The following is a 14,878-nucleotide window of genomic DNA, read 5'->3' as shown; positions in this document are numbered from 1 at the left end:
CAAATGCGTGTGTTTTAGTAAACTGTATGTATGAATACATTGTTTTTTGTTGTCTTTTTCCCCATTAGGGTGCTGTATAATGTGGACTTTCGACACTGGTGTTGGATTTCATAATTTTGTAGAAACCACCAACAGCAGTTGCCTAAGAACACAGATTAGCACAACGATAATGTCTTTTTCTTATGGTCACAAACAAACTGACAATGTGAAGTGAAGGCATCATTGGTTCCTTCAATGATGGTTAAAAAGATTCAGTTTTATAATTTTACCTGTTGCATATAAAACAAAACATACTTTGTGCACTGGTTAAAAATTATAAAATGGGAACAAGGCGTGTTTACCTTCCAGCTGGTCATCATCGATCCCTTTTGTTTTTGTGTGATTGTTGGCCGAGTTAAATTATGGGTTCTAACGAACTGTTAACAATGCAAACATAATCTGTAACCAATGGTGGTGAGGAGGACACGGTCCCAAGGTCAACCGGCCCGTATCTAAGCTCTGTGGGTAATGCAAACACAGTGCCAGTGCTGTTACTATTATCTCCGCCGTGTCACTTTTTCTTATCGCCTCATCAGCCTCCAGTGTCAACATCCTGCCTGAAGGGTTTGAATAATATGAGCAGAGCAGATGGCAGAGCAAGAGACAATGTATAGATGCTGACCTTTTTAAATGCTTTTTCTTTTCCCCCCCCTTCTTCAGAGCAATAATTGTCAACAGTTCCTTGTGGTTTTCAACTTGAAGAGGTGCCTTTCTTAGTTGTTTGGTGTTTTCCTGTTAGGTGGTGCACTTCTCTGAGTTTTCGTGTCAGTTTGACGAGTAAAACCCTAAGAGGATTGTTGTCACTTAGTGATTTAGTTTACAGATGCACAGAAAGATGGCTTTAATGTTTTGTGATCCTGCTTTGACGGAGCTGTCTTCTTTGTGTTGTCCAGTGTTTGAACTGGCTCCTGATGAGTGCCTTCGTAATGACAGCCCTTGGTAAATGTTAGTTCTTTACTTAAGGCCCAGCGTTGGTTTGTTAATGTGGCCTAGTGTAGTTTTGTTAGAAAGTGGTGACTAAAGAGATCTGACTCCTTTTTTTTTTTAATTCTAGCAAATATTTGAAATTCCTACATTTTCATTACTTTAGACCAGCATAAATCAATGAAGCTGAGTATTTATCTCAAACTGCAGTTAAAGATTGTTGGGTTAATCGATCAAAAGATAAAATCTTCTTTGTGAACATTTCAGGTGAGAGCTTGTGTATTGCAGAGTTGCTGTTGTTAGACTTTAAAAGTTTAAGTGTTAATCATTTGCATGTCATCACTTGCAAAAACTCAGCTGGAGGAAGAACCGACTAATGGGCAGCATTTTATTTGGGTTAATGACAGGCATTAGTTTTTATTTAAATGATGGGAATGATTTCATCATTCCTTACTGTGAGTTTATATGAACTAATCCTGTTTGTTGACGCTACATCTGCTAGCGTTGTCATAAAGTACAGTTCGCAACATTTTTTTTAAAGGTAGAGTTACCAATTTTACCAACAACTGTATTACTTTAATATTGTTAATAACTGAATTTTCAAGAAAAAAAAGCATCTATTAAATTAATGACTCCATTCCAGAATCAATGTAATTTGGAGGCTGTGACCTTTGGGTTGCGTGTGTTTAGAATCCATGCAGTTTTTGAGATCGAGAGAAGCTGGAATATTGAATCGTTTCCATTGGAAACGATCGTGTAATATTGATGAGCTTAAGGAAGGATGTCACAACAACAATATGACTTGCGATTAAATAATTCAGTATTTAAGTAAACATTGCTAATGTCTTTCTGCTGCTTGGTTGCAGGAGTCATGTATGACATGTAGTTTCATGTCATACATGAAACTACATGTTTCATGTATGAAACATGTAGTTTCAAGCTCTCTATACTCTCAAGTATAGAGAGCTTGAAAGCATGGTACTTCAACATATGCTCATTACAATTGAAGTAGTTCTTTGCTCTGTTGTGTGGTGGTGATAAATTTGTAACATATTGTACTGGCCTATGACTCGCATCAAAGCATTCATCTCAGCTGTTTCCAAATGCAGTACAACTCGCTCAGGCTGCACTGTTCCTCTGTCGCTTCCACACATTTCAGCTTGATGCATGCTAATGGTGGGATTGGGTTCTTCTCTGAGCATGGCACTTTTGGTCTTTGAGAAAGTTTTCTTATCGGCATGAATATGAACATCATGACTTTTTATGAGACCAATTTGGATGCACGACTCACTCTACCAGAGACGGTAGAGCTCACTGTCTGTATTCAACAGGGGGTAGTAGACGAAGGGTCAGGGAAGTTTCTGTATTAAACTGCAATGGATTTTCCTTTTTATGGCTGTTCAAATGTTTTAGACTCCATGACGGCGTTTGGCATGTCCTTCTCATCCTGTCTGGGATCACTAAATCTGAGGAGGACAACTCGGTTTACTGGGTACAGAAAGGAAGTGTAACCGGACGCCGATTGATGTTTGGACTTTTTAATGATTTGCTTATTTAAATTTCCCTTTCTACATAGCCGTAAGGAAGTTACAAGCTGAAAGTGCACATTCCATCTAGGCGTCAGCTTGAACAGCTGGCTCTTTCATTTTTGAAAAATTAGATCAAAGGTCAAATGATAAAAACTTGACGTTGGAAACTCTGTATGACAATTGTGAGTGTCTTTTTCTGGATATTTCTTTATTGAAGAAAGCAGTGGTGTCCAAAGTAATTCCTTGGGACGTTTTTTTTTTTTTTTTTTTTTTTTTTTTTTTTTCCCCCCCCTAGTTCATCATGCCTGGCTGGTGACGGTTCATTTGCGGGCCTCTGACATGGCAAGGATGTAGTTGGACCATTTTAATCAGCTGTGTTGGAGCAAAGACATTTAAAACTGACAGGACACTGGTCCTTGAGGACTGGAGCATGACACACGTTGAATAAAGGATCGGTATCGGAGAGTAACTGTTTATTTGCACAGCGGCTTGTAAGCAGTCATGTTCTCTCCGTGGCGTTGTGTATCAGAATGTCTTGACAGACATAAAGGGTTTCATTCCACTCGTGTTGAAGTCTTGCACTACCCCAACCTGCCAACCAGGTTGGTTTTTCACACTGGTTTGGTATTTAAACATGCTTAGCTATTAATCACCCATTAAACGCGTTGAGGTTTGGCTTACATGTGTCTGTATCTCTCCCTCCTGGTATGCAGTCAGACTGACATGTCATTGTGTTTACTGTAAACTTATTCCCTATGTCTTCCTTTGAAGACTGTTGGGTTTGCATAAACTCGGACACACATGAGAAACGGGTGAAATTGTCTGTGGAAAGTTACAGAAATTTGAGTCCTTGGTGAGAAAAAGGAAGGAAGGAGGGAGGGAGAAAATGAGGTTAATGTTGATCGGTAGGCCTTGTTTGAATACTTTAAGTTTGGGATGATACTCCCCACCCACCCAACACTTTACACACCCACATCCCAGCACAATGCAGAGGACACTGGATGCTAGCATGTCAGTCCCACAACAAGTTTGGCTGCATTCCTCAGCTTGGAGGAAGTGGTCTATAGTGACTGTGGGGGGTCTGCTGATTAAGCTTTTCTATTTTCTTAATGTTTCTTTTTCTGTCCAGTGATGCATTGTGTTTTTGTTTTATTTTTCTTTTAGTGAGAGTTATGTTTAACTTTAATCTTGTATGCATGCCTGGAAATAAACATGCGTGAACATAACTGCTTCCGCAAAACAGTTTTTTCTTTCATTATGTTGGACTACATGATGCATATTTGAAATTTACAGGAATTATTAGTGCTAGTTTTATAATCCTTAATTTTTATGTTAAAATATATATATATAAGTTGGAGCTGCTTCGGTCATTGATCAAAATCATTACTGAAAAAAGTATTAATTTAATGCATCAAGCGTTGGCATATAGTTTTAAAACTCTTGTGTACTGAATATCAAATAAAAGTTGTGAACTACTTGGCTTCAAAACTGAGGATAACCTTGTAATTCATTTAGTGGGGTGGAGCTGGTCAGAATCAGCAGCTTGAAGGAATAATGTAGATCTGATGGGTTTGTAATGGATTCTGGATTTTTCCTCCATCTCTTTTATCTGCTTGCACGCACACGCTGCAGCTTACATAACCATGTTGATGTGTGACTGCCGCCAGTCATACGTACACAGACTGAAACTGATTAGACTACCCTTTAGGGAGAGTACAGATTGCAGAAAAGAATAAAAAGCTAAACTCGCACTACAATCTTTGCCTCACTTGGTTACAGCCATAAAGTGAGCTAAGTGTGGCCCCAGCGCTGGACGGTGAATGTAGCTCTGCATCTGTTCCATTTGTATGACTTGTAACATTTGAGCACTTTTCGGCTTTAAAGCCTGTTTTTATATATAACCAAATCTCATTATTTCTCAAGGTAATTTACACTGAGGGCTTCTGGTCAGGTCCTGAAACTGGTGAACGAACCTGGGTGGTGCACAGAGACAAAAATGAATGAACTCCAACAGGCTTTAAAAGTGATTCAGGAAACATTTGACCCTCTTGTTTGACCTGTCCAAGTCGTGTGACTTTCTGTTCCAGTCCAGGTAGACATGTAAAGATAGACACCTGGGATATGTTTCATTTTAGTAGTCATCTTTTACTATGGGATTATGTTGGTGTTTATTTGCAGAGAAGCTACTGGGTCTGGCTACTAAATGAGTACAAGTTAATACTGATAGTTGCTCTCCTGGTTCTTTCTGATATGTAGAAAATCTGCACAGCTCAATTAAAATTGTACTTTATGTGATGGAAAATCAGAGTTTAGCTCCCAGCTTCGTTGGTGGGTGTGTGGGTGAGATCATGAATTAAATAATCTGTGGGTAATTTCCTCATTTAAGAAAATATGTTGCAGAGCTTGTGTAGAATGAGTGTTTTGGTTGCTTTACGTGCTTCATGATGACATGGCTGCAGAACAAGTTAGGATGAGATTAAGTCCTACACATAGTGAAACAGTTTTTGTCCCCACAGCTCCTAAACGTCAGATTGGAAAACAGAGAAGGGCTTACTAACAAAATGCATGTTCCCAATGATGTCATTGAGAATGTCGCCCGACATGATCTTTTGCCACGCATTACTGCTTTTTGTTACATAATAGTGGATGTTCTTTGGGGTTTTTTTTTTTTTTTTTTTTTTTCCTGAAACAGATTTGCATGCTGTCACTTCCTGCACAGTCGCCACACTGGATTCTGATTATTCACTAATTATGCCTGGGGTTTTTTTTCTGCATTGTCTTGAGAAAACTCTTACCTATGAAACTACCTTATTGCTGAAGTTGTTAAAATGCATTGAATGGCTTAAGAATTGGAATAGCTAAACATAGATCACGTGTGACACACGTGTGACTTAATGATGAAACTACTCAACAATGCAGTTGAGTTTCCTTAAACACGTGGGCAATTACCATTTCCAGTATGCTTTATTGTTGTAATGAATAATGGTTTATATCAGATTCTTATGAATGGGTTAGTTTCAAATACAGCTGGAACACTGAAATGCAAAACGGTGATTACAAAGTAGGGTTTAGCTAAAGTGTGAGATGGCCTCATTCTTCTTTTACTTGTAATTATTTTGAACTGATTTTCAGATTAAATGGAATTAAATATTCATGTTTTAATAAATCAGAATATATTTTTCCCCCCAGCAACTCAGTTTGTTAAGCAGAACAGTGTTTAGATCAATTACACACATCCTTTTTGTCTGTTATGATTTTCTCCCTAGAGCTAATGAAAACACATTTGATTAGAACATTGCATCACATAAGTAAAAAAAAAAAAAACTTTTAACGCAGAATAGTGGGCTAAATTATGTTTAATACCTGCCTTTAGGTTGTTTCTAAAAAAAAAAAAAGTTACTCTAAAAAATGTCCATAAGAAGGCATTTTCTAATTCATTCAAAATAACTGTATTTCATTAACCTGACTCTGACGAACGAGCACAAGCTGCAGAGGTGTGGGTTATTGCCACATTTCTTCCCCTAAACCTGGTTTATATGATATTATGAATGTCTGAAAAGTACCGTGCGATTGGCCTGTTATTGAGATCTCACCTGTATTCTCAAATCTACGACTGCCTGTTTGTTTTTGTGCTCTTTCCATCGCACACTGCAGGCTGCGGGCCTCTTTGCTGATAAGCGTAACTTTTAATGTGATAACATCAGAGTTTACCACTTGTGTAAACTACCTTAATCCCCTCCAACCATTTTCTATGTTCCCCCTTACTCATCCTAATGGACTCTCGGTGGGAGGCCGCGGTCGTCTCGTAGGTCAAGATGACCATCTTGTGTGAAATGCTTCAGTTGGCTCCTACCTGATACTATGGACTTTTCTTAGGCATGTTTTTGGTATTCAGAGGGAAGGGTTTAAAGTGCGCTGGAGTGGTTCTACCCCCACCCCCTGCTGCAAAGTGGAAGTCTTCAAGTCAAACCTGCTTGGTTGGAAAACACTAAGTATTTACAAGACGCACTTACGTGTTATGACGTTTTCAGACATCTGAGTCGTGCTGCAAAGCGTAGGTCTTATGTAAAATATAGTCTTTGGAGATGAGGTAGATGGAGCTGGATCGCATGTTAGCGTTGCTTATTCTGACATTACTGCTTCAACCTCCACGATCTGAAGTACATGACTTGGAGGTTTTATCAAGGTAAATCGCTATATCTCAGTGAGGTGATTTACAGTGTTGATTGTAATCAGCATTTGCCAGAAACGCACTTCACTGCACTGCAAATTTCAGATGAAGCTGTGAAGCATTGCATGTTGTTTAAAGGTTTAAAGGGCAAAATGGGAGTTTAAAGCTGATAAGCCTGAGCTGGCAGTACTGAGTCAAATCAAGCTTTTATGTGAAAAGCGGGTGTTGGCGAGAGGTATTGCAGACAATGGCAACACCTAATGATCCCACAATCCCTGTTTGGGAGGTTGTTGGCCAACTCAAAGTTTACTGAAGTGCTTTGTCAAATCTAGGGTCATTTCGAACATCAAAGAGGAGGGATCTTTTATAATATATCCACCTAATCCTCTAAATTGGCCTAGATTTAGGATGAACCACACTGTACTAGTAGGGGAAATCAGTTTGCCTGTCTTTGTTATTTTTAATAAGAAGAAATGGACCCTTATGTACCGTCAGCCTTCTGCTATTTATAAGACCAGGCTGCAGGGACAATGGCTCTAACTTGTCTGGGAAATGGGGCTTTGAAGTATTTCCAAGGCAACCACAAGATACAATCTCCCTGAAACACTTCTCAGAAGGAAAGGCTGAGGGCAAAATCATACCGTCTTTTCTAAACTAAAATCAATTTGATTTACAGTTCTCTCTCTTTGGGGATTTTAGATTTTAATTCCAAAGAATACATTTTTAGCCTCTGCCAATCAAAACTACAAGTCATTAAAAACATAAACATGATCAATAGCTTTTTTTGTTGCTGTTGTTTTTGCACATGCCACGCTATTGTTTTAAAATGAATGTGATCCCAAAGTATTTCCAAATAGTTTTAGTTGATGATGTTCCTGCAAGGCTTGCTTGGGTGTGACATTGGCATTTGACTTAGTGGTTCCCTTTCAGAAAGCAAAACGATCTTATGCAAGTCCTGCAGAAGAATTTTAAGTATTATCTTATGAGTCATGTCTACTTGGCTGCAATTATTTTGGTCTACATGATGTTTTCCATCCAGCCCTGAGCAAACTTCAGCTTTATCGGCAGCTGGTTCATATGTAGTGCTTTTCTCTCCTCCCAGGGCTCTAGACTTGTTTCTTTTTTTTTTTTTTTTATAAATGGTTGACAGACGTTTTTAGTGATTAAGGCTTGATGTGCCACATTAATGAATCATTTTAAATACAAAATGTAGCAAAATAAAGATTGAATAAATGTGCACCCCAAATTATTCACACAGGCAGATCTAGATTCTAAGTCATTCGATCAAGAGGTGAAATGAAACGGGCCCCTTAAGGAAAACAAATTAGTAGTTCATGTGAACTACCATGGCTGGACACTGTACATTTGTAACTGGTTCTAACGCATTTTGAATTGAAACACTGAAAAAGCACAATGAATGCATAAATAGAAAATCGGTAGTGGCTGAGATGATGATATAGTCCTGCAAAAGAAACACTTTCCTTCACCAAGTTAAGCAACGGAAAATGGCTTGGTCATAATGAAATGTTTAGTTTGAGATGTTGTTCAGATATTTAGCCCTTAAAACATCTTCTAACTTGAGACTGAAATGTTCAAAATTCAGTTTGTGGAAGCTCAAACACTTTTTCACCAATTCTGCTTCACATAAATAACTTTACTAGATTTACAGGTCAATATTACCTTAATTTGACAGATTTTAAAAAAGGTAAAACTGCAATGTTAAACAATGTGACGCAGTCAAAAGTTTGGGTGAAGCCCACCAGTGCAACCAGTGGAAAAACGTTAGTCGAGGTCCATACTCATCTTCTCTTTGCTTATAGTACAAACATGGTGTCTTCCACATTAGAGGCAAGGTGGTGCACAAGTTTTCAGCCATCTACTGAACTTGGGACACTTGGGTCATGACATGGTCCCTCACCACTACAACAGAAACTGAGGCTTCATGGGTGTTGGCTGTGTAGAGGGCCAGGAAAGGCACAACAATAACCCCCTTCACGATAACAGTGTCTCCTCTGATTTCTTGCCTGCTCCATGTGAATAATATAATCGTCCCACCCGGAGGAGGGAGGGAAGAAAGGAGGGGGTAAACTTGCCTGGCAACTCCAGAGTTGTGTGTTTCAGGGACAACAGGGTGTAACCGGGAGAGCGGTTAAAAGGGGACTGGACTCCTGCTTGTTAAGGTATGGCTGGCAGTCAGGATTTCACTTTGAATTGTTTGGTAAAGTGGGTTTAAATGGGGGCCGCCTGATCCCAGTTGTATCTCTTATGGACGTTCAGGACACTCGCACATAGAGCTCGCACTCCCTCCCGCTTTCCCTCCGACTCTGCCTCCTTCCCTCCCTTTCCTTCTGAAGGCTGGTTATTCATCCACTATGTGAGTCAGGGAGGGTGTGACCTTGTGGAAGACTGCTGGTACCAGTCTCTCTCAGTTTACTTTCTTACTTTCCTGCCCCTTCTCAGCCTTGCCTTTCTTTTCCCTCTGCTGCTTTCTCTTTCTTTCTTTTTTTTTTTTCTTTCTGCCTGCTTGTCTTTCTACCTGCAGCTCAAGTCAGCTGAGAGGTTTTGCCAAACCGAAAAAGGAGAAAGGCGCTTCTGCTTTGATGATTTAGGGGGGAGAAACAAGTCTGTTCTTGTGACGGTATGTATCGCAACTTTAATTTGAAGATGCAATAACTCGGGGAATGTGTTCTGCAGATGTTTTGGGCCATTTTAGGGGGGGGTAATGTCTATGAAAGAAAATGTGTTCTTGACTTTTTTTTTCAAACCGCTTTTTCCCTTCCTTGTCCTTTACTGATCTTTGTTCATCATTAACTTCTAACTCGTGAGCTTCATTTTTCCATCCCCATGATTCATTGACATGGCTTTCTGTCGGAGGGGGAAAAGTTACCCCTCCTTCCTGTTTGGTCTCTCTTTCACAGTCGCACACCAACCGTTTGCTGCTAAACTTTCCTCGTAATGAATGGGCGGTGGTGTCGGAAAGTTTAGGGGTCGGTGGTGGTAGCAGCTGTAACTCATTTCTCTCTCTCTCTCTCTCTCTCTCGAGAGAGAGAGATGGGGGGGGGGGGGGCATTTTTTTTTCTAAGGTGCTTAAGTGTTCACATGTCCACAGTTGTATTGTATCACTGTGTCATGGGAATACCGGACGGTTTTCTGACCCCTTTCCTCCCCCCACCCCTCACTTCCCACAATCATGAGAAAATCCTTGTCCTCCTGTTGGGTTATCTGAACCTCTGCTGATATGGCGGCACTACTAGAAGCAGAGTCCTGGACTAGTTTACTGCACAACTGTGAAGTTCTGTGCAGGCTTTTAATTAGTGGAGATAAGGGAGTGAGTTGCAGCTGGTTCTGGTGAAATGGTTGTTATGGTTTCACTGGGCAAATAAGGAAGGGCTCTTTCCTTGAATTTTTATCTTCATCTGGGTCTCAGAAAAGGGAAACTATCTTTTTCCCTTACCTTATCATACCAGACAAGATTATCTTGTCTGGTATGATTACTTTCCATGGTCAGTATTTGCATTTGACCATGAAAAGTCACTTTTTTTTTTCCTATTTCCTCCTAAAACAATAAACTTTTAAACAATGTAATGAAAAGTTCACTTCAAATTATATCAAATTTTGTTATACTACTGTTTATTTAACTGAAATAGTCTGACACGACTTTTGCAAATGTTCAGATGTTGAGATTTGCCAGTGAACAATTCATTCTTACTTGACGGTAACACCACTGGCTGCATCTTTGGGTTTAAAACTGTCCTGAACCCCGTTCACAACTGGCCCTTTAAGTGGCCCTGTAGTTGCTTTGGCTTAGCGGTGGCTAAGACGGAGTAAAATAATCTGACCAGTTTCTGATTTAACTGCAAAGCATTTTCTTTCCCAGAACAAGACACACTCAGGACATCAGACAGGATACTTTTGCCAAACTGTGTGATGCCTCATCAAATATCTCAACAAATCAAAAACTACCCCAGTTTTTTTATGTAAGAGCTGTCTGAAATGCCATGTCTGTGGACTGTTGCGCAACACTAGCACGTGCACGTAATGCTTGTGTCTGCAAACTGGCAGTGGTTCATTTTTGTTCTTGTGTTTAAAAGGCCAGTGGAAGGAAACTGGTTGCATGACTGACAGAAATTTGTCTGGTATGCTTCTCAGTGTCACCTGAAATCTTGGCATGAAGTAACTTTGCTTGCTGCAAAGTGTTGTAGTAGACACGTGGAAAAATTTGCACAAGCTACAAAGGGAATGAGAAATATGCAATTTCTCCAGTTTCAGTTTTTTTATTGCTTTCAGAGTAAATGTTTATTTGATTTTTTTTTTTTTTTTTAAACTGACTGGTGCTTGTATAACTTTTTCGTCGGAATTGTAAACTATTAGAGAATTTCCAAGGATCAATTCTAAGAAACACACAGCATTGCAGTTTCCTCCCAAGTTGTTTTTTTTTTTGTTTTTTTTCCACATGCCTTATCCTCCCTCCTTGCAGGTGCTGTGGTATGTCAGCTCTGACCTTCATTCCAGATACTGAAATTATTAGCCTTTAATGATATTTGCTTAAGGAGGACTGTGGGCAGTGAGAACTCAGAGCATTGTAGATTGTACTTCAAACAATGGCTCTCTCGGGGGCAAGCCGCACCCTAGAAATCTTCTACTTTGCTACACTGCTTTTCAGCTTGCACTTGAGTTATTAAGCCTTTATAGAAATAAAATGCCTAAGCTTGAAGCCCAAAGCATCACTCCTGGACAATATTTTTTATATTTAGTTATTCGCCGTTTGCTTTGTCAAGAAGTGGGTCTTATTAAAGAAGTTGTCGTTATATTCAAGGTTGAGTTTAGAGTTCAGTGAACTCTTTGGTTGCATAACTTGCTTTTTTTTTCTGTACCAGTGGAATTTATTTGAAGAAAGCAGTCTGGATATTGTCTTTGAACCTTTGGGCTTGACTCCTGAACAATCGGTTCACTGTGGGCTGTGGGTCGCGACTCCGCCTCTCTCATATCAGACCATATCTGACGAGTAGTTTCAGCCCAGGACAAAGAAAACACCCTAGATGGATAGAATTTTTTTTTTCTTGTATAAAAATTATTCAGGAGATGACAGTGGAAGAATAAACTTTGGGCGAACAAGTTAAAATGTCTCGAGATTGTAAAAACCTTTCCAGAGGCATTTGTGCTGCGTTTGGCTTTTCGTACACAAGGCTAACAATGAGATGTCTTTATTTTCCTCACAGCTAACTTGGTCTCAACAATTCACAACAGCAAATATGCTTCGGCAACTTCAGGAGTTGGGCTCTCATGCCTTGGATATCTACAATTACCTCTTGGCAGGAATGGGTAGGCAGCTTATCCTTAAAGTACAGAAACAATTTGTTTGTTTTTCTGATACTCGTTTCCTGAAAATGTTGCCTTTCGTTTCAGATCCACGGATAAAGGACTACCCATTGATGGAGAGTCCTGTTTCCATGACAGCAATACTATTGGTCTACCTGTTTTTCATAATGTATGTGGGACCTCGCATTATGGCCAACCGGAAACCCTTCCAGCTGAAGGAGGCCATGATAGTCTACAATTTCTTGCTGGTGGCTCTATCAGTTTACATTGTGTATGAGGTAGGAATCTTAGACTTGCTCCAAAAATTTGACTCATCAGTGCAATTCTTGTTCACCGCCGATGCATTTTGTGTGCATGTTCCTTTGGTTTAACATTGCTTCAACTTTGTATTTTATTTTATTTTTTTACAGTTTCTGATGTCTGGTTGGGCTACAACGTATACTTGGAGATGTGATGCAATTGATACCTCAAATAGTCCTCAAGCTCTAAGGGTAAGTTCACCAAGCTCAACAATTACCGCTAGGAGGGGCGTCGATCGCTTTGATTTGAATTTCGTAAAAATAGACCTGCTGTTAATGTGACCTTTCTTTTCTCTAGATGGTCAGTGTTGCATGGCTCTTCTGGTTTTCAAAGATAATTGAGCTGATGGACACAGTAAGTCCTATTCTCTACACCTTATTTTATTTATGGATTAATCAGCTTAATAGTTTGATGGTAAATAATTCATGTTCGTTTTTTTTTTTTTTTAGATCTTCTTTGTGTTGAGGAAAAAACACGGCCAGATTACGTTCCTGCACATCTTTCACCACTCCTTCATGCCGTGGACCTGGTGGTGGGGAGTCAACTTTGCTCCTGGTGAGTCCATCTCAAGCTAATATGAAAATGACGAATAGAGAGACAGAGGCCACCCAGGTTGGGTACAATTGAGTTTTTTCACCCTGCATGCCAGGGTGTTGCAAACAGACCAGAACGATTAGCTTGGCCTTGTAAAAAGCTTATCAAAAACCTCGACTCTTCTGTTTTAGTAGCATCAGCTTCTTTGTCGCCGCAACAGCTCTGAGAGAATAATTAGGATGGAGTCTGTGTTGATTAGGAGGATAGTCATTTTTGATTAGATTAGTCTAATGACGTGTGTTTTCTCTTAAGGTGGAATGGGATCTTTCCATGCCATGGTGAACTCTTCCGTCCATGTCATCATGTATTTCTATTATGGTCTTTCTGCTGCTGGACCGCGCTTCCAGAAGTTTTTGTGGTGGAAGAAATACATGACTGCCATTCAGCTGGTAAGGAAATCCTGCATTCAACAGTTTCACTTCCTACTGGAGTTCCTTTAGAGATTGCAGCTAAAAGAGACATTTTTGTGTTTTATAGTTGGTTTAATCTCTATTTTTTACTTATCCCCTCCTCCCCCTTCAACAGACCCAGTTTGTCCTGGTCTCCCTCCACGCCACTCAGTATTACTTCATGGACAGCTGTGACTACCAGTTCCCCACCATCATTCACCTCGTCTGGATGTACGGCACCTTCTTCTTCATCCTCTTCTCCAACTTCTGGGTCCAGGCCTACGTGAAGGGTAAGCGGCTGCCCAAACAGGACATCAAGGAACAGAAGAACGGTGCAGTGGCATACGCAAACAGCAAACACCAAGAGAACGGAAAAGTCCACGAAAACGGCAAATTGTATGAGAACGGCAGCAGTAACGGCATCCACCACGCAGCTACCAACGGCTCCACTCAGTATGAGAACGGCCGCGCCCACAACGGCAAGATGAAGAAAGCTTAGAGACTTTGGAAAGAAGTACCCAGGAAGTATGACCTAGTCAGCTTGTTAAAATTACTATGGATTCCAAAGAATAATTTGACTGTTTTACAGTTTTTTTTTTGTTTTTGTTTGTTTTTTTTAGTTTCTTGTGTAAAACATGGGCGATCAACGTGGTCAATGACTTCCACAGTCGGGGTTCCACACCTGGTTAGTTGGTTTTGTTGGGTTTTTGTTGCATTGTGGATCCATCTATTGGAACATGATGTATGAAGAGAAGATGTTTTGAATGTTATGTCTTCACTGATGTTGAAAGCAACTTCACAGTTCAGTGTCACACTGGTGAACTTTTAGCCCATTTGCTGACCTATGACCCTCCTCCCCCTCTGTGGACAGAAGACTGTACAGTTTCTATTAAACTTGAAAAAAAAACACAGCAGTTTGTAAATAGTTTTACAGAGAGGAAAAAAAACTAATTATATTGGTGTGCTTTCTAAATTTTGTTGCCACGTGTATTTAAAATTTAATTGCCAATAAATTCAGTCCTAAATTATCTTTAACATGTTGGTATTTTGTTCATTGCAACAATGAAGAAACTATTTGCACAGTTTGCAAATGCCACGTGTCCCAACAATCTCAAGTATGTGGATTAAGTAGGAGGTAAACAAGTGACCCATTATGCCCCCTCCTCCCTTCTCCATTCATGGCACAAGAGACGGCATGCTGCACACCGGACTTACTTCTGCCAGACTCAACCATGTGTTAGTTGCTGCAGGGTCATTCATGGATTTGTATTTGGATAATCTACATATTGCTAAATCCAGTCTCTAAGAAACAACACATGATGGCATTATTTAACAATAATCAGCCAAAAAAAAAAAAAAAAAAGACATTAAGATGTTAAGGTTTTGGAGGGTGAACACTGTCGTCATGGTGCATTTGCCAATCTGAACCTGCCTGATTTTTTTTTTTTTTTTCCCTTTTTATATTTATGTTTTTAAAACTACTTAAAGCAACTCAGTCTGACATGAAGATGTACAACTCGGTTGCACGTCTTCCTGTTTACCCTTTTGTAATATTTTGGCATAAACACGTTTAGTGACGAGCTCTTATTCTAGAAACTTAAGATCTTGAAATT

General features: G+C 39.7%; 1 protein-coding gene across 6 annotated transcripts in view; it reads left to right on the top strand.

Annotated features, from left to right (window-relative positions):
* Positions 1-14,300, top strand: part of elovl1b (ELOVL fatty acid elongase 1b) — a 15,150-nt gene extending 850 nt beyond the window's left edge. For 3 of the 6 annotated variants that reach the window (XM_015000491.2, XM_088004944.1, XM_015000490.2), the window contains 7 exons: positions 11,883-11,985; positions 12,070-12,260; positions 12,393-12,473; positions 12,580-12,636; positions 12,732-12,837; positions 13,129-13,265; positions 13,402-14,300. In XM_015000491.2, the coding sequence (XP_014855977.2) occupies positions 11,916-11,985; positions 12,070-12,260; positions 12,393-12,473; positions 12,580-12,636; positions 12,732-12,837; positions 13,129-13,265; positions 13,402-13,764 (1,005 nt within the window). In that variant the 5' untranslated portion in view covers positions 11,883-11,915 and the 3' untranslated portion in view covers positions 13,765-14,300. Of the gene's footprint in view, positions 1-8,824; positions 8,844-9,205; positions 9,302-10,540; positions 10,641-11,882; positions 11,986-12,069; positions 12,261-12,392; positions 12,474-12,579; positions 12,637-12,731; positions 12,838-13,128; positions 13,266-13,401 lie in introns of those variants that run through there. The other 3 variants (XM_015000492.2, XM_088004945.1, XM_088004943.1) reach the window with 3 other exon arrangements.
* The last annotated feature ends 578 nt before the right edge of the window (positions 14,301-14,878 follow it).

Source organism: Poecilia mexicana, unplaced genomic scaffold, assembly GCF_051168715.1.
Source record: "Poecilia mexicana isolate PSO_F unplaced genomic scaffold, ASM5116871v1 scaffold_4, whole genome shotgun sequence".
NCBI classification, from domain to species: Eukaryota; Metazoa; Chordata; class Actinopteri; order Cyprinodontiformes; family Poeciliidae; genus Poecilia; species Poecilia mexicana.
Note: the sequence above shows the minus strand (reverse complement) of the source record. Positions and strands in the feature narration are given on the sequence as shown.